Below are 24,100 nucleotides of genomic sequence, written 5' to 3'. Positions count from 1 at the left end.
CATTGTTCCTGTCACTACGGCAGCGTGCTTCTGGTTCGAGGAACTAGAAAAGTCGCTCAGTAGAGAATCTTCGTATGAGGAGGTTATGGACAGAGTTCAAGCACTTAAATTGGCTAACTCTTTTGTTTTAGATGCCGCTTTGCAATTAGCTAGATTAGCGGCGAAAAATTCAGGGTTTGCTATAGTGGCGCGCAGAGCGCTTTGGCTAAAGTCTTGGTCAGCGGATGTGTCATCCAAGACAAAATTGCTTAACATTCCTTTCAAAGGTAAAACATTATTTGGACCAGATTTGAAAGAGATTATTTCAGACATCACTGGAGGAAAGGGCCACGCCCTCCCACAGGATAGGTCGTTTAAGGCTAAAAATAAGCCTAATTTTCGTCCCTTTCGCAGAAACGGACCAGCCTCTAATTCTGCATCCTCTAAGCAAGAGGGTAATACTTCACAACCCAAACCAGCCTGGAAACCAATTCAAGGCTGGAACAAGGGTAAGCAGGCCAAGAAGCCTACCACTGCTACCAAAACAGCATGAAGGGATAGCCCCCGATCCGGAACCGGATCTAGTAGGGGGCAGACTCTCTCTCTTTGCTCAGGCTTGGGCAAGAGATGTTCAGGTTCCTTGGGCGCTAGAAATAGTTTCTCAAGGTTATCTTCTGGAATTCAAGGAACTACCCCCAAGGGGAAGGTTCCACAGGTCTCAATTATCCTCAAACCAAATAAAGAGACAGGCATTCTTACATTGCGTAGAAGACCTGTTAAAGATGGGAGTGATACATCCAGTTCCAATAAAAGAACAAGGAATGGGATTTTACTCAAATCTGTTCGTAGTTCCCAAAAAAGAGAGAACAAAACTAAACAAATTTCTCAGGGTTCCATCGTTCAAAATGGAAACCATTCGAACGATCCTTCCCACCATCCAGGAAAGTCAATTTATGACCACCGTGGATTTAAAGGATGCGTACCTACATATTCCTATCCACAAGGAACATCATCAGTTCCTAAGGTTCGCTTTTCTGGACAAGCATTACCAGTTTGTGGCACTTCCATTCGGATTAGCCACTGCTCCGAGAATTTTCACAAAGGTACTAGGGTCCCTTCTAGCGGTTCTAAGACCAAGGGGCATTGCAGTAGTACCTTACTTGGACGACATCCTAATTCAAGCGTCGTCCCTGTCAAAAGCAAAGGCTCATACGGACATCGTCCTAGCCTTTCTCAGATCTCACGGATGGAAGGTGAACAAAGAAAAAAGTTCTCTGTCCCCGTCAACAAGAGTTCCCTTCTTGGGAACAATAATAGATTCCTTAGAAATGAGGATTTTTCTGACAGAGGTCAGAAAATCAAAACTTCTAAGCTCTTGTCAAGAACTTCACTCTGTTCCTCGTCCTTCCATAGCGCAGTGCATGGAGGTAATAGGTTTGATGGTTGCAACAATTGACATAGTTCCTTTTGCACAAATTCATCTAAGACCATTACAACTGTGCATGCTCAAACAGTGGAATGGGGATTATACAGACTTGTCTCCGATGATTCAAGTAGATCAAAAGACCAGAGATTCACTCCGTTGGTGGCTGACCCTGGACAATCTGTCACATTTGGTATCGTATTCCCCTCTGGGCTTGGTTGGGTCTCAGCAAAGCATATAGCTGGGACTGTATAGGGGTTAAATGTAAAAACGGCTCCGGTTCCGTTATTTTAAGGGTTAAAGCTCTGAAATTTGGGGTGCAATACTTTTAATGCTTTAAGACACTGTGGTGAAATTTTTGAACAATTCCTTCATACTTTTTCACATATTCAGTAATAAAGTGTTTTCAGTTTGAAATTTAAAGAAACAGTAACGGTTTTATTTTAAAACGTTTTTTGTGCTTGATTGACAAGTTTAAGCCTGTTTAACATGTCTGTACCATCAGATAAGCTATGTTCTATATGTATGAAAGCCAATGTGTCTCCCCATTTAAATTTATGTGATAAGTGTGCCATAGTGTCCAAACAAAGTAAGGACAGTAATGCCACAGATGATGATATTGCCCAAGATGATTCCTCAAATGAGGGGAGTAAACATGATACTACATCATCCCCTAATGTGTCTACACCAGTTTTGCCCACACAGGAGGCCCCTAGTACATCTAGTGCGCCAATACTTATTACCATGCAACAATTAACGGCTGTAATGGATAACTCCATAGCAAATCTTTTATCCAAAATGCCTACTTATCAGAGAAAGCGCGATTGCTCTGTTTTAAACACTGAAGAGCAGGAGGGCGCTGATGATATTTGTTCTGACATACCCTCACACCAATCTCAAGGGGCCATGAGGGAGGTTTTGTCTGATGGAGAAATCTCAGATTCAGGAAAAATTTCTCATCAAGCTAAAACTGATGTTGTGACATTTAAATTTAAATTAGAACATCTCCGCGCACTGCTTAAGGAGGTGTTATCTACTCTAGATGATTGTGACAATTTGGTCATTCCAGAGAAATTATGTAAGATGGACAAGTTCCTAGAGGTTCCGGTGCCCCCCGACTCTTTTCCTATACCCAAGCGGGTGGCGGACATAATAAATAAAGAGTGGGAAAGGCCCGGCATACCTTTTGTTCCCCCCCCTATATTTAAGAAATTATTTCCTATAGTCGACCCCAGAAAGGACTTATGGCAGACAGTCCCCAAGGTCGAGGGGGCGGTTTCTACTCTAAACAAACGCACTACTATTTCTATCGAAGACAGTTGTGCTTTTAAAGATCCTATGGATAAAAAATTAGAGGGTTTGCTTGAAAAGATTTTTGTACAGCAAGGGTTCCTTCTACAACCAATTTCATGCATTGTTCCTGTCACTACGGCAGCGTGCTTCTGGTTCGAGGAACTAGAAAAGTCGCTCAGTAGAGAATCTTCGTATGAGGAGGTTATGGACAGAGTTCAAGCACTTAAATTGGCTAACTCTTTTGTTTTAGATGCCGCTTTGCAATTAGCTAGATTAGCGGCGAAAAATTCAGGGTTTGCTATAGTGGCGCGCAGAGCGCTTTGGCTAAAGTCTTGGTCAGCGGATGTGTCATCCAAGACAAAATTGCTTAACATTCCTTTCAAAGGTAAAACATTATTTGGACCAGATTTGAAAGAGATTATTTCAGACATCACTGGAGGAAAGGGCCACGCCCTCCCACAGGATAGGTCGTTTAAGGCTAAAAATAAGCCTAATTTTCGTCCCTTTCGCAGAAACGGACCAGCCTCTAATTCTGCATCCTCTAAGCAAGAGGGTAATACTTCACAACCCAAACCAGCCTGGAAACCAATTCAAGGCTGGAACAAGGGTAAGCAGGCCAAGAAGCCTACCACTGCTACCAAAACAGCATGAAGGGATAGCCCCCGATCCGGAACCGGATCTAGTAGGGGGCAGACTCTCTCTCTTTGCTCAGGCTTGGGCAAGAGATGTTCAGGTTCCTTGGGCGCTAGAAATAGTTTCTCAAGGTTATCTTCTGGAATTCAAGGAACTACCCCCAAGGGGAAGGTTCCACAGGTCTCAATTATCCTCAAACCAAATAAAGAGACAGGCATTCTTACATTGCGTAGAAGACCTGTTAAAGATGGGAGTGATACATCCAGTTCCAATAAAAGAACAAGGAATGGGATTTTACTCAAATCTGTTCGTAGTTCCCAAAAAAGAGAGAACAAAACTAAACAAATTTCTCAGGGTTCCATCGTTCAAAATGGAAACCATTCGAACGATCCTTCCCACCATCCAGGAAAGTCAATTTATGACCACCGTGGATTTAAAGGATGCGTACCTACATATTCCTATCCACAAGGAACATCATCAGTTCCTAAGGTTCGCTTTTCTGGACAAGCATTACCAGTTTGTGGCACTTCCATTCGGATTAGCCACTGCTCCGAGAATTTTCACAAAGGTACTAGGGTCCCTTCTAGCGGTTCTAAGACCAAGGGGCATTGCAGTAGTACCTTACTTGGACGACATCCTAATTCAAGCGTCGTCCCTGTCAAAAGCAAAGGCTCATACGGACATCGTCCTAGCCTTTCTCAGATCTCACGGATGGAAGGTGAACAAAGAAAAAAGTTCTCTGTCCCCGTCAACAAGAGTTCCCTTCTTGGGAACAATAATAGATTCCTTAGAAATGAGGATTTTTCTGACAGAGGTCAGAAAATCAAAACTTCTAAGCTCTTGTCAAGAACTTCACTCTGTTCCTCGTCCTTCCATAGCGCAGTGCATGGAGGTAATAGGTTTGATGGTTGCAACAATTGACATAGTTCCTTTTGCACAAATTCATCTAAGACCATTACAACTGTGCATGCTCAAACAGTGGAATGGGGATTATACAGACTTGTCTCCGATGATTCAAGTAGATCAAAAGACCAGAGATTCACTCCGTTGGTGGCTGACCCTGGACAATCTGTCACAGGGAATGAGCTTCCGCAGACCAGAGTGGGTCATTGTCATGACCGACGCCAGTCTAGTGGGCTGGGGCGCGGTCTGGGAATCCCTGAAAGCTCAGGGTTTATGGTCTCGGGAAGAGTCTCTTCTCCCGATAAACATTCTGGAACTGAGAGCGATATTCAATGCTCTCAAAGCTTGGCCTCAACTAGCAAAGGCCAAATTCATAAGGTTTCAATCAGACAACATGACGACTGTTGCATATATCAATCATCAGGGGGGAACAAGGAGTTCCCTGGCGATGAAAGAAGTGACCAAGATAATTCAATGGGCGGAGGATCACTCCTGCCACTTGTCTGCGATCCACATCCCAGGAGTGGAAAATTGGGAAGCGGATTTTCTGAGTCGTCAGACATTCCATCCGGGGGAGTGGGAACTCCATCCGGAAATCTTTGCCCAAATAACTCAATTATGGGGCATTCCAGACATGGATCTGATGGCGTCTCATCAGAACTTCAAGGTTCCTTGCTACGGGTCCAGATCCAGGGATCCCAAGGCGACTCTAGTAGATGCACAAGTAGCACCTTGGACCTTCAACCTAGCTTATGTATTCCCACCGTTTCCTCTCATTCCCAGGCTGGTAGCCAGGATCAATCAGGAGAGGGCCTCGGTGATCTTGATAGCTCCTGCGTGGCCACGCAGGACTTGGTATGCAGACCTGGTGAATATGTCATCGGCTCCACCATGGAAGCTACCTTTGAGACAGGACCTTCTTGTTCAGGGTCCATTCGAACATCCGAATCTGGTTTCCCTCCAACTGACGGCTTGGAGATTGAACGCTTGATTTTATCAAAGCGTGGGTTTTCAGATTCTGTAATAGATACTCTGATTCAGGCTAGAAAGCCTGTAACTAGAAAAATTTACCATAAAATATGGAAAAAATATATCTGTTGGTGTGAATCCAAAGGATTGCCATGGAACAAGATAAAAATTCCTAAGATTCTATCCTTTCTACAAGAAGGTTTGGAGAAAGGATTATCTGCAAGTTCTCTAAAGGGACAGATTTCTGCTTTATCTGTCTTACTACACAAACGACTGGCAGCTATTCCAGATGTTCAAGCATTTGTTCAGGCTCTGGTTAGGATCAAGCCTGTTTACAGACCTTTGACTCCTCCCTGGAGTTTAAATCTAGTTCTTTCAGTTCTTCAAGGGGTTCCGTTTGAACCCTTACATTCCGTAGATATTAAGTTACTATCTTGGAAAGTTTTGTTTTTGGTTGCAATCTCTTCTGCTAGAAGAGTTTCAGAGTTATCTGCTCTGCAGTGTTCTCCTCCTTATCTGGTGTTCCATGCAGATAAGGTGGTTTTGCGTACTAAGCCTGGTTTTCTTCCTAAAGTTGTTTCTAACAAAAATATTAACCAGGAGATAGTTGTACCTTCTTTGTGTCCGAATCCAGTTTCAAAGAAGGAGCGTTTGTTACACAATTTGGACGTTGTCCGTGCTCTAAAATTCTATTTAGAGGCTACTAAAGATTTCAGACAAACATCATCCTTGTTTGTTGTTTATTCTGGTAAAAGGAGAGGTCAAAAAGCGACTTCTACCTCTCTTTCCTTTTGGCTTAAAAGCATTATCTGTTTGGCTTATGAGACTGCCGGACGGCAGCCTCCTGAAAGAATCACAGCTCACTCCACTAGGGCTGTGGCTTCCACATGGGCCTTCAAGAACGAGGCTTCTGTTGACCAGATATGTAAGGCAGCGACTTGGTCTTCACTGCACACTTTTGCCAAATTTTACAAATTTGATACTTTTGCTTCTTCGGAGGCTATTTTTGGGAGAAAGGTTTTGCAAGCTGTGGTGCCTTCCGTTTAGGTGACCTGATTTGCTCCCTCCCTTCATCCGTGTCCTAAAGCTTTGGTATTGGTTCCCACAAGTAAGGATGACGCCGTGGACCGGACACACCAATGTTGGAGAAAACAGAATTTATGCTTACCTGATAAATTACTTTCTCCAACGGTGTGTCCGGTCCACGGCCCGCCCTGGTTTTTTTTAATCAGGTCTGATGAATTATTTTCTCTAACTACAGTCACCACGGTATCATATGATTTCTCCTATATATATTTCCTCCTGTCCGTCGGTCGAATGACTGGGGTGGGCGGAGCCTAGGAGGGATCATGTGACCAGCTTTGCTGGGACTCTTTGCCATTTCCTGTTGGAGAAGAGAATATCCCACAAGTAAGGATGATGCCGTGGACCGGACACACCGTTGGAGAAAGTAATTTATCAGGTAAGCATAAATTCTGTTTTTGTATTTATTTTAACTAGGTAGTTATTAAATAGTTAATAACGATTTAGTAACTATTCTACCTAGTTAAAATAAATACAAACTTGCCTGTAAAATAAAAATAAACCTAAGCTAGATACAATGTAACTATTAGTTATATTGTAGCTATCATAGGCCTAGATTTGGAGTTTGGCGGTAGCCGTGAAAACCAGCGTTAGAGGCTCCTAACGCTGGTTTTAGGCTACCGCCGGTATTTGGAGTCAGTCAAAAAAGGGTCTAACGCTCACTTTTCAGCCGCGACTTTTCCATACCGCAGATCCCCTTACGTCAATTGCGTATCCTATCTTTTCAATGGGATCTTTCTAACTTCGGTATTTAGAGTCGTGGCTGAAGTGAGCGTTAGAATTCTAACGACAAAACTCCAGCCGCAGAAAAAAGTCAGTAGTTAAGAGCTTTCTGGGCTAACGCCGGTTCATAAAGCTCTTAACTACTGTGCCCTAAAGTACACTAACACCCATAAACTACCTATGTACCCCTAAACCGAGGCCCCCCCCACATCGCCGACACTCGATTAAATTTTTTTAACCCCTAATCTGCCGACCGCCACCTACGTTATCCTTATGTATTCCTAATCTGCTGCCCCTAACACCGCCGACCCCTATATTATATTTATTAACCCCTAACCTGCCCCCCACAACGTCGCCACCAGCTACCTACAATAATTAACCCCTAATCTGCCGACCGCCACCTACGTTATACTTATGTACCCCTAATCTGCTGCCCCTAATACCGCCGACCCCTATATTATACTTATTAACCCCTAATCTGCCCCCCACAACGTCACCTCCACCTGCCTACACTTATTAACCCCTAATCTGCCGAGCGGACCGCACTGCTATTATAATAAAGTTATTAAACCCTAATCCGCCTCACTAACCCTATAATAAATAGTATTAACCCCTAATCTGCCCTCCCTAACATCGCCGACACCTAACTTCAAACATTAACCCCTAATCTGCTGACCGGAGCTCACCGCTATTCTAATAAATGTATTAACCCCTAAAGCTAAGATTGAGCTCGCATTCTATTGGCTGATCGGAACAGCCAATAGAATGCGAGCTCAATCTGATTGGCTGATCGGATCAGCCAATCGGATTGAACTTGATTCTGATTGGCTGATTCCATCAGCCAATCAGAATTTTCCTACCTTAATTCCGATTGGCTGATAGAATCCTATCAGCCAATCGGAATTCGAGGAATGCCATCTTGGATGACGTCCCTTAAAGGAGCCTTCATTCGTCGGTAGTCCGTCGGGCCAGCAGGATGTTCCGCGTCGGAGGTCTACAAGATGGATCCGGAAGAAAGAAGATTGAAGATGCCGTTGATAGAAGACTTCAGCCGGATCATGGACCTCTTCAGCTCCCGCTTGGATGATGACTTCAGCCGGATCATGGACCTCTTCAGCTCCCGCTTGGATGAAGACTTCAGCCGTATCATCGACATCTTCAGCCCCCTGCTTGGGCTTGGATCAGGACATCGGAGGAGCTCTTCTGGATCGATTGGTGAACCTGGTATGGTGAAGATAAGGTAGGAAGATCTTCAGGGGCTTAGTGTTAGGTTTATTTAAGGGGGGTTTGGGTTAGATTAGGGGTATGTGGGTGGTGGGTTGTAATGTTGGGGGGGGGGTATTGTATGTGTTTTTTTTACAGGCAAAAGAGCTGAATTCTTTGGGGCATGCCCCGCAAAGGGCCCTGTTCAGGGCTGGTAAGGTAAAAGAGCTTTGAACTTTTTTAATTTAGAATAGGGTAGGGCATTTTTTTATTTTGGGGGTCTTTGTTATTTTATTAGGGGGCTTAGAGTAGGTGTAATTAGTTTAAAATTGTTGTAATATTTTTCTGATGTTTGTAAATATTTTTTTATTTTTTGTAACTTAGTTCTTTTTTATTTTTTGTACTTTAGTTAGTTTATTTCATTGAATTTATTTGTAGATATTGTATTTAATTAATGTATTGATAGGTAATTGTAGGTATTTTATTTAATTAATTTATTGATAGTGTAGTGTTAGGTTTAATTGTAACTTAGGTTAGGATTTATTTTACAGGTAATTTTGTAATTATTTTAACTATTTTAGCTATTGTACCTGGTTAAAATAAATACAAAGTTACCTGTAAAATAAATATAAATCCTAAAATAGCTATAATATAATTTATATTGTAGCTATATTAGGATTTATTTTACAGGTAAGTATTTAGCTTTAAATAGGAATAATTTATTTAATAAGAGTTAATTTATTTCGTTAGATTTAAATTATATTTAACTTAGGGGGGTGTTAGTGTTAGGGTTAGACTTAGCTTTAGGGGTTAATACATTTATTAGAATAGCGGTGAGCTCCAGTCGGCAGATTAGGGGTTAATGTTTGAAGTTAGGTGTCGGCCATGTTAGGGAGGGCAGATTAGGGGTTAATACTATTTATTATAGGGTTAGTGAGGCGGATTAGGGGTTAATAACTTTATTATAATAGCGGTGCGGTCCGCTCGGCAGATTAGGGGTTAATAAGTGTAGGCAGGTGGAGGCGACGTTGTGGGGGGCAGATTAGGGGTTAATAAATATAATATAGGGGTCGGCGGTGTTAGGGACAGCAGATTAGGGGTACATATCGATAATGTAAGTAGCGGCGGTTTACGGAGCGGCAGATTAGGGGTTAATAATAATATGCAGGGGTCAGCGATAGCGGGGGGCGGCAGATTAGGGGTTAATAAGTGTAAGGTTAGGGGTGTTTAGACTCGGGGTACATGTTAGAGTGTTAGGTGCAGACGTAGGAAGTGTTTCCCCATAGCAAACAATGGGGCTGCATTAGGAGCTGAACGCGGCTTTTTTGCAGGTGTTAGGTTTTTTCTCAGCTCAAACAGCCCCATTGTTTCCTATGGGGGAATCGTGCACAAGCACGTTTTTGAGGCTGGCCGCGTCCGTAAGCAACTCTGGTATCGAGAGTTGAAGTTGCGTTAAATATGCTCTACGCTCCTTTTTTGGAGCCTAACGCAGCCATTCTGTGGACTCTCAATACCAGAGTTATTTTAAAGGTGCGGCCAGAAAAAAGCCAGCGTTGGCTACGCGGGTCGTTACCGACAAAACTCTAAATCTAGCCGTTAGGGTTTATTTTATAGGTATGTATTTAGTTTTAAATAGGAATAATTTAGTTAATGATAGTTATTTTTATTTAGATTTATTGTAATTATATTTAAGTTAGGGGGTGTTAGAGTTAGGGTTAGACTTAGGTTTAGGGGTTAATAACTTTAATATTGTTGCGGCGACATTGTGGGTGGCAGATTAGGGTTTAATAAGTGTAGGTAGGTGGCGGCGATGTTAGGGACTGGAAGATTAGGGGTTAATAATATTTAACTAATGTTTGCGAGGTGGGAATGCAGTGGTTTAGGGGTTAATATATTTATTCTTGTGGCGGCGATGTCCGGTTCGGCAGATTAGGGGTTACATTTTTTGTTATAGTGTTTGCGATGCGGTAGGGCCTCGGTTTAGGGGTTAATAGGTAGTTTATGGGTGTTTGTGTACTTTTTAACACTTTAGTTAAGAGTTTTATGCTACGGCGTTGTAGTGTAAAACTCTTAACTACTGACTTTAAAATGCGGTATCAGTCTTGACAGGAGAGGGTCTACCGCTCACTTTTTGTCAGACTCGTAATACCGGCTCTATAAGTCCCATTGAAAAAAGAGGATACGCAATTGATGTAAGTGGATTTGCGATATTTCAAAGTCTGGCCATAAAAGTGAGCGGTACTCCTGTACCTGCAAGACTCGTAATACCAGCAGGCGTTAAAAAGCAGCGTTGGGACTGGCCAACGCTGCTTTTTAAGCCTAACACAAAACTCGTAATCTAGCCGTAAGTATGCTATTCAACAAAAGAACAAAGTAAATTGTGATAAAATAAGCAAATTTCATGTTCTATAAAAGTTTAATATTGATTTTAATGTCCCTTTTAAATGAATTATAATTATTTTGAATTGATTAGCAGCACTATTCAATGCACCCCACGGTATTTAAATGCCCCATACTGTTACTGATTTAATTTAATATGAGCAGTGTCTTTGGTGATGTAAAAAATTGTCCAACTCCTAAGCTTTAAATTTCTGCTTCTTAAAGGGATAGTAAACCCCAACATTTTCTTTTATGATTCAGATAGAACATACAATTTTAAACAACTTTCCAATTTACTTCTATTATCAAATTTGCTTCATTCTCTTGTTATCCATTACTAAAGGAACAGCAATGCAACTACTGGCAGCCAGCTGAACACATCTATTTAGCCAATCCCAAGAGACAAATGTGTACAGGCACCAATCAGCATTTAGCTCCCACTAGTGTAGGATATGTGCATATTAATTTTCAACAAGGGGTAAGAAAACAAAGCATATTTGAAAATAGAAGTGAATTTAAAAGTGTCTAAAAATGACCCGCTCTGTCAAAAGTTTAATTTAAATAAAGATAGCAAGAGAATGAAGACAAATTGATAATAGGAGTAAATTAGAAAGTTGCTTCAAATTGGGTTCAGTATTCCTTTAAGCAGCATCTCTAATTATCTGCTTTTATTTGCAGGGACCACCGGGAGCCCCTGGTAGCAGAGGTGACAAGGTGAGTATGGGCTCCTACACACCACTGTGTTGGGTGCCACAGTTTTTTTTTTTTTTTTTTTAAGTTTTAAATTTTTTCTTTATTAAGAACAAAAGGTACATACAGTTAGATAACCAAAGAAAGAAATTACTTTCCACAAGTACATCAAAACAATTACATAGCATTAACATATAACAATTAGGCGTATTGCAGAGTTATATACATCTATATATATTGTAAGCAATATTTGTGCATCTATTCAGTCAATGCGGGGAGTCTACTATGTATCTAGAAGTCACGGATAGCGGAGTATAACTCCAGAGTCGTAGTGATAGGGTTGAAGTGACAGTTGTAACCACGTTTCTCAATTACTTTGTCGGTCTGTATTTTAACATGGTCATTCAGTGGCATTGGGAGTAAGGGGTAGGTTATAGGGTTAGTAGGGAGGGAGTCATCACATGGGAGGGGGAGGGGAAGTTCAGGTGAGAAGAGGTGAGGAAAGGGGAAGGGGTTAGGGTAAAGAACGCGGTAGTGGAGATGGAGACATGAAGAGAGTGAGTGGGGGAGAAAGGGGAGAAAAGAAAGAAGAAAAAAAAAAAAAAAAAAAAAAAGGGGGTAAAACTACTTGTGCGCGGTATCTCCTGTCCCAACTGCCTAGGGAGAGGAAAAGCGGTACGGGAGTCCGTATGGGTCTACTGGATCTGAATCCAGTCACCCCAAATTGCCCAGTAAACTTCCATTCGCTCTAACGAGCTATATGCAAATTTTTCCATGTTGGCTAAGTATTGTATTACCTCACAGACTTCCGAAATCGTGGGTGAGGTAACCTGTTTCCAGGCTCTAGCAATGCAAAGTTTGGTGGCCGCCATCACATAGATCACCAGTTGCTTGCTACATTTGGGGAGAGTATTATCCATGATGTGGAAGAGTGCCACCCTTGGCGTTAGCTGTATAGTCAGATTCATAGAATGCAAGAGTGTCTCAACATCTTTCCATAGGTCCTTTATTTTAGGACATGACCACCATATATGGGAATTGGAGCCTACCCTTCCGCACGATCTCCAGCAATCGGGAGATACATTAGGAAACATTCTCGACAGTTTGGTGGGCACTCTGTACCATTGTAGCATTAGTTTCATATAACTTTCGAAGATCGTTATACAATGGATCGTTTTTTTTGTCAATTCAATCGCTGCTTTCAGCTCTATATCTGATATGATTAAAGCCAACTCCTTGCACCACATTTTGATTTGGCTTGGGAGGCCTTCTGAGTGATCTTGTAGCATGGCTTTGTAGTGGAATGTGAGGGGTTTCCACGTCCCCATCTCAAGCAGCCATCTTTCTTCCCATTTAGAATGGGGTCTGAGAGTCTGAGTGCCAAATTTCCAGGAGCGAAGTAAGCTGAGTACCCTACAGCATTCAAAGTAGAGCCATAAGGGAGAACCGCTTAGTAAGTCGAGTACTTGATGGACTGTCATAAGTGGGTGCCACAGTTTTTAACTGAGGTTATTGCACACATTTTAGGCTACAAGTTAGAATGGTTATGGTCTAATATTGTCATGTAAAAGTTATTCATATTATGTAATGTCACTTGTATGTAGCTCTTAAAGGGATACTTAACCCATTTTTTTATTTCATGATTCAGATAGAGCATGAGATTTTAAGCACCTTTCTAATTTACTCCTATTATCAATTTTTCTTTGTTTTCATGCTATCTTGATTTGAAAAAGCAGTACTGTAATCTTTAGAGCCAGACCATTTTTTGTTCAGCACATGGGTAGCACTTGCTGATTTGTGGCTAAATGTAGCAAACCAATCAGCAGCTCTACCAAGGTGCTGAACTAAAAAATGGGCCGGCTCCTAACCTTTTATTACTGCTTTTTCAAATCAAGATAAACATGAGAACAAAGAAAAATTGATAATAGGAGTAAATTAGAAAGTTGCTTAAAATTGCATGCTCTATCTGAATCATGAAAGAAAAAATGAGGGGTTAGTATCCCTTTAAGTCACATTAATGTCATGTTTAACTTGTTATGATATTGTGATGTGACACATACATACAGATGTGGCCGTAAGTATTGGTACCCTTGCATTTTGCATTTTCATCAAATAACGCACCATTCACTCTGAACAGTGTTGACATTAAAATACCTTTTGTCATCCTTACATTGTAAACAACATATGGAGCAAATTAAAAGAGAATATTCTCCATGAAGTATCACTACAAAACAATTCCTTTTTTGTAACTTCTAAAGGATATCAATTGTATTGAACAGGTCATTTTAGAATGTCTTTACAGAATAAGCAAGAATTAGTATCACAGGTGTCTTCAATTTTATAATCCTTTATTCAGACAGTTTATATGGAGAAAAGTACTCAGTCGGCTGTTGTGTGTCACTATGTATCACACTGAACATTTAAATTTGAAGAAAAATCAGAGAATTGTCTGAGGAGGTTAGAAAGACGGTAATAGCCAAGCATGGTCAACATGAAGGCTACAAGACCATCTCTAAAGAGCCTGATCTTCCCGTGATCACTATTGGCCATTTTTATTAAGAAGTTTAAGGCAAATGGGACTGTAACCAACATCCCTTGACGTGACCGCAAGAGAAAAATTTACCCAAGAATGATGAGAAAGATTGTTCGAATGGTGAAGAAAGAACCAAGGACAACTTAAAAAACAGATCCAGTAAGACCCCACTTCTCAGAGACAAACACATAATAGTCCAACTGGAGTTTGCCAAAATGCATGTTGACAAGCCTCAGTCCTTCTGGTAGAACGTCTTTTGGACAAAACAAAAGTAGAGCTTTTTTGGCAAATCACAACAACTCCATGTTTACAGAAGGAAAAAAGAAGCTTTCAAAGAAAAGAACACCTTCCCAACAGTGAAACATAGAAGAGGCATTTGGGCCTATGTATCAAGCTCCGTTTGGAGCTTGAAGCCATGTGTTTCTGGAGAGCCTTCAGACTCGCCAGAAACACAAGTTATGAAGCAGCGGTCTAAAGTCCGCTGCTCCATAACCTGCCCACCTGCTCTGAGGAGGCGAACAGCGATAGCCCGAAATCAACCCGATCGGATCATGTCGGACAGACATTTGATAAATAGGCCCCTTAGTGATGTTTTGGAGTTGTTTTGCGGCCTCTGGCAAAAGGTGCATAGAACCTGTGTAAGGCACAATGAAATCAGTAGACTATCAAGGCATTTTGGAGAAAAAAACGTACTGCCCAATGTCATAAAGCTGTATCTCAGTCTCAGGTCATGCGTTCTCCAGCAGGCTAATGATCTGAAACATACTTCAAAAAGCACGCAAGAATGGATAAGAAGAAAATTTTGAAGCAGCCTTCTATGATTCCAGATCTGAATCCCATCGAACAAATGTAGAAAGAACTGGAACTCGCAGTTGGGAAAAGGCACACACTAAACCTGTAAGCAGGAGCAGATTTTTACAAAAGAGTGAACCAAAATCCCAGTTGAAAAGTGTAGAAATCGTATTCAGAGCTACAGAAAGCGATTGATTGCGGTTATTGTCTCCAAAGGCTGTGATATGATATATTAGGTTAACAATACCATAATTTGTGTCCATACCATTCTCATTTGTTTTATTGTTTAAAGTAATATGTGATGTCATAAATCAAAAGTAAAGTTTCTGTTATATTACATTTGAAATAAAGAATTGTGAATACCAAATACTTTTGTCAATTTTTACTTAGTTCAGAGAAAATTCCAAAAAAGTGGAAGAGTACCAATGCTTTCATCCACATCTGTATAAAAACAAATCATGGGGGCAGATGTTTTTTTAAGAAATAATCAAGGAAGTAAGAGTATTGCAAAGCAATATATCCTACGTACAACTAGTGTATGCATCTAATTGTAGGATTGCATGCTCCAACAGAGTATACATTTCCTGGCTCATATCGTACGGTTTTCTGTTTTTATAGCCTGTAACTTACAACAGTTACATCACATCTCACAACTCACACACCTTGCATACAATTAGAACGTCTATCTCTGATGTCGGTGTTTCAGATTGCTGAGCATTGACCTCAGGGTCATGGCTTTTAACCAAAGATGTAGCCTTCTGTTGATCCAGCAGATATATTTATAGAAGAAAGGAAGGCAATGGAATGAAGATGATATACCTGACAGATCTGGAAAGTTGTTCTACTACATTCTAAATGAATGGTCTTGAAGATTTTATGGTTAATTGAAATGATAATAATAGAAATATGCTGTGTACATTAATCTGTTTATGTTTAAATAAAATCTCTTATTTTGCTATGTCTTTATCTCCTTCATAAAGGGTTAAACATTTAGTCAAAGTTGAACTCCTGAAACAGACCCATTCTACTCAGAAGAGGATGCAGCCAGTGATGGGTGTATATGCAGATATGCCTGCTTCTCATTTGCGTGCTATTTGTATCCTCATCTGGAGTGGCACAGGAGCACAATCCATTTGCCAGGGTTAAATATAGTAAAAGAAAGGTTTTTTTTATTATTAAAATACACTAAGGGTCATATTATGACTGGAGCAGTATTTAATGTCCCCACTCGCAATCTAACTTCGCTAGAAGTAAACTTTTTTTAGCGCGTTGGGCAGCACGCTAATTTCAAGTTGAATGTAAAAAGTTATTGTGCGCTAACCAGACGAGTCTAAAAAGCAGAAGTTAGAATATTGTACGCAATTTAACATATTCTTCCATGGAAACCAATGGAGAAAAAAAGTGGGGGAAAAAACACTGTACTCACATGCAAACCCGATCGCATATTCTCAAGTGCCCTAACCTGACATAAAAATATTAATATTTCCCATTCCAATGTTCTTTACATGGCAGAATATGTTCTATGTATTCATAAATACATATTTATACATATATCTGATAGCATTTTGATACAATATATATACTGTATATAGGTATAGATCTATATAGGAATATATATTTATAAATTAATAGTGAATATTCTGCTATGTGCAGAACATTGGAATGTGAAATGTGCACTAAATAAATAAATATTGCACAAATATGCTTTTACATGTTTTCTTCTACTTGACAGCAAAGGGCTCCAATGCACTTACAATATATATGTCTATAGATGTGTACGTATGTATTTCTGAGTTTATATCTGTATATATGTCTGTAAATACATATATATACAAATATAAATACATATATATACAAATATAAACACACATATATACAAATATAAATACATATATATATATATATATATATATACAAATATAAATACATATATACACATAAAAGTTTATAGGGATTTGAACTCTCACCTCTTAAGATACGAGCCAGGGTGTCAGGAACAGCACTATCCAACTCAAAGTAATAAATCCGCACTCGCTGGACTTTAAAGAAACAAAAGTTTATTGTGTATAGTCACGTTTTGGGGAGCCAACCGTTCCTGTGGTTTGATAAAGGGGATGTTTGGCTCCCCGAAACGTCACTGTACACAATAAACTTTTGTTTCTTTAAAGTTCAGCGAGTGCGTATCTATCACTTACATACATATAAATACATGTATACATATTTACACACAAATATATATATATATATATATATATATATATATATTTATATATATATATATATATATTATATATATATATATACAGGTAGCCCTCAGTTTACGCCGGGTTTAGGTTCCAGGAGGAATGGTTGTAAATCGAAACCATTGTAAATTGAAACCCAGTTTATAATGTAAGTCAATGGGAAGTGAGGGAGATAAGTTCCAGGCCCCTCTCAAAATTGTCATAAGTAACACCTAATACATTATTTTTAAAGCTTTGAAATGAAGACTTTAAATGCTAAACAGCATTATAAACCTAATAAAATAAAAACACAACACAGAATATATAATTAAACTAAGTTAAATGAACAAAAACATTTGCTTAACAGCATTATAAACCTAATCAAATAATCACACAACACAAACTTCATTTGCATTTTTCTGCAAACAGTTCTTTCTATGCATTCCAATCTGGACTGATTTATAGACAGGAAGATCTTGTTCCTTTGAAATCTGCTCGATAGCTCAGGTCTGGTTAAGCTGATTAATTTCAGCTTGCTTGGCTTTGCTGCAACACAAGCGGACAGCTCCACCTACTGGCTATTTTAATAAATGCACTGCTTCTCAATGCTTTTCAATAGCAGTCACATGACTGGAAAAAAAGGTTGTTATTCTGAAACGGTGTAAATTGAACCATTATAAAACGAGGGCCACCTGTATATATATATATATATATATATATATACACACACACATACATTTTTAGACATGTATATGTATGTATCTCTATGTTAAAGCCTTTTGCCTGCCTTTTTTTCATATCTTTGAGCCCTTATAACTTTTTTGTGCAATATCGTTTAGAACAAATTTTTATTAAATGCTGTTATTATGAGTGTAACTGTACTTTTAAATGTATTTTTCACAAAACAGTTAACAGAGCTCTGAGGTCACGCTATCCCAACGTGCATTAACTTCAATTGCGCTCAAGCAATCACATTTAATTTAAACTTGTAATATGTGTGCTACATCCGACACACGCAAACAGGCACAATAAAACTGATATCACTTCCGCGTAACTGTTAGAGTGACGCTCGTTATCTGGCCCTAAAGAGACAGTCTACACCAGAATTTTTATTGTTTTAAAAGATAGATAATCCCTTTATTACCCATTTCCCAGTTTTGCATAACCAACACAGTTATAATAATATACTTTTAACCTCTGTGATTATCTTGTATCTAAGCCTCTGCAAACTGCCCCTTTCTTCAGTTCTTTTGACAGACTTGCAGTCTAGCCAATCAGTGCCTGCTCCCAGATAACTTCATGTGCACGAGCACAGTGTTATCTATATGAAATATGTGAACTAACACCCTCTAGTGGTGAAAAACTGTTAAAATGCAATCTGAAAGAGGTGGGCTTCAAGGTCTAAGAAATTAGCATATGAACCTCCTAGGTTAAGCTTTCAACTAAGAATACCAAGAGAACAAAGCAAAATTGGTGATAAAAGTAAATTGGAAAATTGTTTAAAATTACATGCTCTATCTGAATCATGAAAGTTTATTTTGGCCTAGACTGTCCCTTAAGTATTTTATTTTTACACTTGCGAATTGCTTTAATATGGAAGTTGGTTATAGCAAGTAATATTTAAAGACCTACTGAAAGTTCAGGAAAAACAACAACGAAGATTTGTTTTTTTTAAGATGTCGGTTAGTCAGCTATTATATTCCACGTTATATTATTAAGTTGCATGACAGGAGATTTGAACCAGATAATGGATGTGGAATATTGTGCACAAATCTAGGAGTAATGCAGGAAGCAATGGAGATAGATTTGCAGCTTGCTTCTTATTAATTAATTTCTTTCTTGTTGTGGTGCCTGTAAGAGTTAATTTGTCACACAATAATGAACTGGTTACTATAATGTAATATAGCCTTAGAGAAATGATCAAGTTGATTATCTTGTGGTTTTCTTATAGGGAGACATGGTGATTGGTGAACCTGGCCCCAGAGGACCACGTGGTCTCCCAGGCACCCGGGTAAGTCAGTCTAATTGGCTCTGGAAAGAACTGGTATACAAAGCAACACAACTGTTTGAGTTACTATGTTATTATATGACACTTTAAAGTAAAACTGCAGATTAAATGCAGATTGCAAAAGACTAATAAAGTTTCAGCACTGCATGGTGAGGAAGGGCTCAGTGATGAAGGAGTTAAATTGACATAAAAAAAAATATTTTATGTAGCTATCACTGCATTGCAAAATATCTGCATGCGAAATAAAAGTTTAAAACATCTAAAATCATTGTCTAGAAAGAAAGAAATTGCATTGTTTTGCAGTATTGACACCTCTTGAAAAGCCTTGAGTGTATCTCATTTGCTTTGGTCAAATAGGAACAGATATTCATGTCCATAAGCTCATGCACTGATCAAACAATCACTAATGCAGCATGTAGAAGGGTCGTGGTTCTCTCTTTGTGGCAATGGAAAAGCTTGTATTTTCAGATTTCAAGCAGTCATTGCAAACATTTTCTAGTACTTACAATTATACCTTTTACTGGGAGTTCAATTTTAATTTGCCTTTTTAATGTAGATTCATTTCTGGGAAAGGAACATTTTTGAATTCATATTTATTGCCAACCACTAGATGGCACTAGATATGCACTATGGCCAAAAATAGTCAAATTATAAACTGGTAGATTTTCTGAGATATTCTCATTGGGTTTCTTGTCACCTAAACAGCCAATTTTAATAGAAGTTTACTTAAAAAAGAAATAGATTAACTTAATCACGATCACTGGGATGTGAGAACTAGCTACTATTATAGAGTTAAATTACCAACTGATGTAACCCACCAAACATATGACTTTTACTGGGCAAATGTAAGTCCTAGTCAAACAGAAATATTGTAATTACAGGAAAGTCAACACAACACAAAGTATATGAGCAAATCTGGATGTGGACAACATCCTTTGTGCAGGTAGTAATCTATTGAGGGGTTAAATCTTTCATTGTCTTTATTGTTTTCACATAGTGCAGTGGTGAGATTTAGCCTGTTCTCACCAGTTCACCTGTTCCTAAAATTTAGAAAGTGTAAAGGCTCTGTTAGGGAACCTGTTGCTAAAATGTTGGCATCCCACAACAGGTATTAATGTTACATAATTCTACACTTTGTGAAATAGTAAAGAAAATGAAAGATTTAACCCCTAAAAATACTACTTACCTTACTTTCATCACTGTCCTCTTGTGCTCTGCTGTTTATTTATTTTTTTTTAAACTGTGTCACTGGCTCGCTGTCTATTAACAGCAAGTCTGATTGTGTCATTCAAAGATAAGACAAAGAAAGAAGGTGCCACACTCATGGGAAACCCTATAACCACATTTATGAGAAAACCCTATAACCAAACTCATGGGAAACCCTATAACCCCACTCATGGGAAACCCTATAACCACACTCATGGGAAACCCTATAACCACACTCATAGGAAACCCTATAACCCTGCTCATGTGAAACCCTATAACACACTCATGGGAAACCCTATAACCACACTCATATGAAACCCTATAACCACACTCATGGAAAACCCTATAACCACACTCATGGGAAACTCTATAACCACACTCATGGGAAACACTATAACCACACTCATGGAAAACCCTAAAACCACACTCATGGGAAACCCTATAACCACGCTCATGGGAAACCCTATAACCACACTTATGGAAAACCCTATAACCACACTCATGGAAAACCCTATAATCATGCTCATGGGAAACCCTATAACCACACTCATGGAAAGCCCTATAACCACGCTCATGGGAAACCCTATAACCACACTCATGGAAAACCCTATAACCACGCTCATGGGAAACCCTATAACCACACTTATGGGAAACCCTATAACCACACTCATGGGAAACCCTATAACCACACTCATGGGAAACCCTATAACCACACTCATGGGAAACCCTATAACCACACTTATGGGAAACCCTATAACTATGCTCATGGGAAACCGTATAACCACGCTCATGGGAAACCCTATAACCACACTTATGGGAAACCCTATAACCACACTCATGGGAAACTCTATAACCACACTCATGGGAAACACTATAACCACACTCATGGAAAACCCTAAAACCACACTCATGGGAAACCCTATAACCACGCTCATGGGAAACCCTATAACCACGCTCATGGGAAACCCTATAACCACACTCATGGAAAACCCTATAACCGCACTCATGGAAAACCCTATAATCATGCTCATGGGAAACCCTATAACCACACTCATGGAAAGCCCTATAACCACGCTCATGGGAAACCCTATAACCACACTCATGGAAAACCCTATAACCACGCTCATGGGAAACCCTATAACCACACTCATGGAAAATTCTATAACCACCGTAATGGGAAACCCTATAACCACACTCATGTGAAACCCTATAACCACGCTCATGGGAAACCCTATAACCACACTCATGGGAAACTCTATAACCACACTCATGGGAAACACTATAACCACACTCATGGAAAACCCTAAAACCACACTCATGGGAAACCCTATAACCACGCTCATGGGAAACCCTATAACCACGCTCATGGGAAACCCTATAACCACACTCATGGAAAACCCTATAACCGCACTCATGGAAAACCCTATAATCATGCTCATGGGAAACCCTATAACCACACTCATGGAAAGCCCTATAACCACGCTCATGGGAAACCCTATAACCACACTCATGGAAAACCCTATAACCACGCTCATGGGAAACCCTATAACCACACTCATGGAAAATTCTATAACCACCGTAATGGGAAACCCTATAACCACACTCATGTGAAACCCTATAACCACGCTCATGGGAAACCCTATAACCACGCTCATGAAAAACCCTATAACAACACTCATGGGAAACCCTATAACCACGCTCATGGAAAACCCTATAACCACGCTCATGGAAAACCCTATAACCACACTCATGGAAAACCCTATAACCACACTCATGGAAAACCCTATAACCACACTCATGGAAAACCCTATAACAACACTCATGGGAAACCCTATAACAACACTCATGGGAAACCCTATAACCACGCTCATGGGAAACCCTATAACCACACTTATGGGAAACCCTATAACCACACTCATGGGAAACCCTATAACCACACTCATGGGAAACCCTAAAACCACACTCATGGGAAACCCTATAACCACGCTCATGGGAAACCCTATAACCACGCTCATGGGAAACCCTATAACCACACTCATGGAAAACCCTATAACCGCACTCATGGAAAACCCTATAATCATGCTCATGGGAAACCCTATAACCACACTCATGGAAAGCCCTATAACCACGCTCATGGGAAACCCTATAACCACACTCATGGAAAACCCTATAACCACACTCATGGGAAACCCTATAACCACACTCATGGGAAACCCTATAACCACACTTATGGGAAACCCTATAACCACACTCATGGGAAACCCTATAACCACACTCATGGGAAACCCTATAACCACACTTATGGGAAACCCTATAACCACACTTATGGGAAACCCTATAACCACACTCATGGGAAACCCTATAACCGCGCTCATGGGAAACCCTATAACCACACTCATGGGAAACCCTATAACCACGCTCATGGGAAACCCTATAACCACGCTCATGGGAAACCCTATAACCACCCTTATGGGAAACCCAATAACCACACTCATGGGAAACCCTATAACCGTGCTCATGGGAAACCCTATAACCACACTTATGGGAAACCCTATAACCACACTCATGGGAAACCCTATAACCGAGCTCATGGGAAACCCTATAACCACACTCATGGGAAACCCTATAACCACGCTCATGGAAAACCCTATAACTACGCTCATGGAAAACCCTATAACCACGCTCATATCTCACTCTCCTTCCTGGAAGGCTTGTGATAAGTGGCTTATTGCTAGGTTTTTTAAACAATTGGAATATGATTCATTTTTTACAAACCAATCAGAATTCTAGAAGAGAGTGGGAGAAGCTAAAGATACTAGACACCTACAATTTTTCCTTCATGGTTTACATAGAACATACAATTTTAAACAACTTTTTCAGTTTACTTTTGTTATCTAATTTGCTTAGTACTCTTGGTATGCTTTGTTGAAAAGCATGCATAGGTGGGCTCAGAAGCTGGGAGCTAGCTGCTGATAGGTGGCTGCACTTATATGCCTCTTGTCATTGACTTACTGATATGGTCAGCTAGCTCCCAGTAGTGCATTGCTGCTCCTTCAACAAAGGATACCAAAATAATAAAGCATAATTTATAAAAGAAGTAAATTAGAAAATTGTTTTAAAAAGCATGTGCTATCTGAATAATTAAGAAACATTTTGGGATTCATGTCCCTTTAATCCCTTAACTCAATAGGACCTATATACCGCACCGTACCGTATGACGTATACATATACGTTTAAGCTGCAGGAAGCTCTGGCAGTCTCCGCTGTAAAGTTACAGCTGAGAGTTGCTGTTCCTGAGCTGCAGGCATCTCTATTCATATAATAAAAGAGCATGAGCAGTGCTCCAGTTCCATATGAAGGCAGATGCCTGATCATCTGCTGGTGCTGCCGGTGGGAGGTGTGGGAGGTTGGTGGCCGGCCCAGCAGTGGAGGGGGGAGGTTGATGGCCCTACACTGCAAAAAAGAAAATGAAGGGAGAGGGAGCAATGGGGCGCTCACTACAGAAAAAAGGTGGTTTGGGGGGTCCCTAGCTTAAGATCGTCAGAGGGGGGAGTTGGGGGGGCCACTACACTACAGTAAAATAATAATAATAATAATAATATATATATATCAGTATTTATGGGTACTGATAGACAGCTGCCACTACTAAAGATGGCCACAATTAGTGGGAGGGTTATAGAGCAATTTTGTGGATCAGGGATGTGGGAGGATTCAGGATGATTACTACACTGCAGAAAAAAAGAAAAATTAATGATAATAAAAAAAAACAACTAAACTACATACTGGTAGTACCTAAAATAGTGGTGACCAGTGGGGGGTGGGGGGGGGTGAGAGAGGGAGGGAAGAGAGCTGTTTGGGAGGGATCAGGGGGTGGGAAATTTCAGGGTAATCTCTACAGTAAATATAAAATTAACTTTACAAACTACATGATTAACCCCTTCACTGTTGGGAATAAAAGAAATGTAATACACAGCTGCAATTAGCAGACCTTCTAATTACCAAAAAGCAATGGCAAATGTCTGCCATGTCTGAACAAAGGGGATCCCAGAGATGCTTTTACA

The 24,100-nt window shown here is 40.0% G+C and overlaps 1 protein-coding gene across 1 annotated transcript in view; it reads left to right on the top strand.

Moving 5' to 3' along the window:
- LOC128664316 (collagen alpha-1(VII) chain-like) overlaps positions 1 to 24,100 on the top strand; it is a 913,939-nt gene that overhangs the window by 507,688 nt on the left and 382,151 nt on the right. Inside the window, exons 80-81 of the mRNA XM_053719156.1 lie at positions 11,267 to 11,302; positions 18,777 to 18,836. Of these exons, the coding sequence (XP_053575131.1) occupies positions 11,267 to 11,302; positions 18,777 to 18,836 (96 nt within the window). The remainder of the gene's footprint in view (positions 1 to 11,266; positions 11,303 to 18,776; positions 18,837 to 24,100) is intronic.

The sequence above is a fragment of the Bombina bombina genome, chromosome 6 (genome assembly GCF_027579735.1).
Source record: "Bombina bombina isolate aBomBom1 chromosome 6, aBomBom1.pri, whole genome shotgun sequence".
Lineage (NCBI taxonomy): Eukaryota > Metazoa > Chordata > Amphibia > Anura > Bombinatoridae > Bombina > Bombina bombina.
Note: the sequence above shows the minus strand (reverse complement) of the source record. Positions and strands in the feature narration are given on the sequence as shown.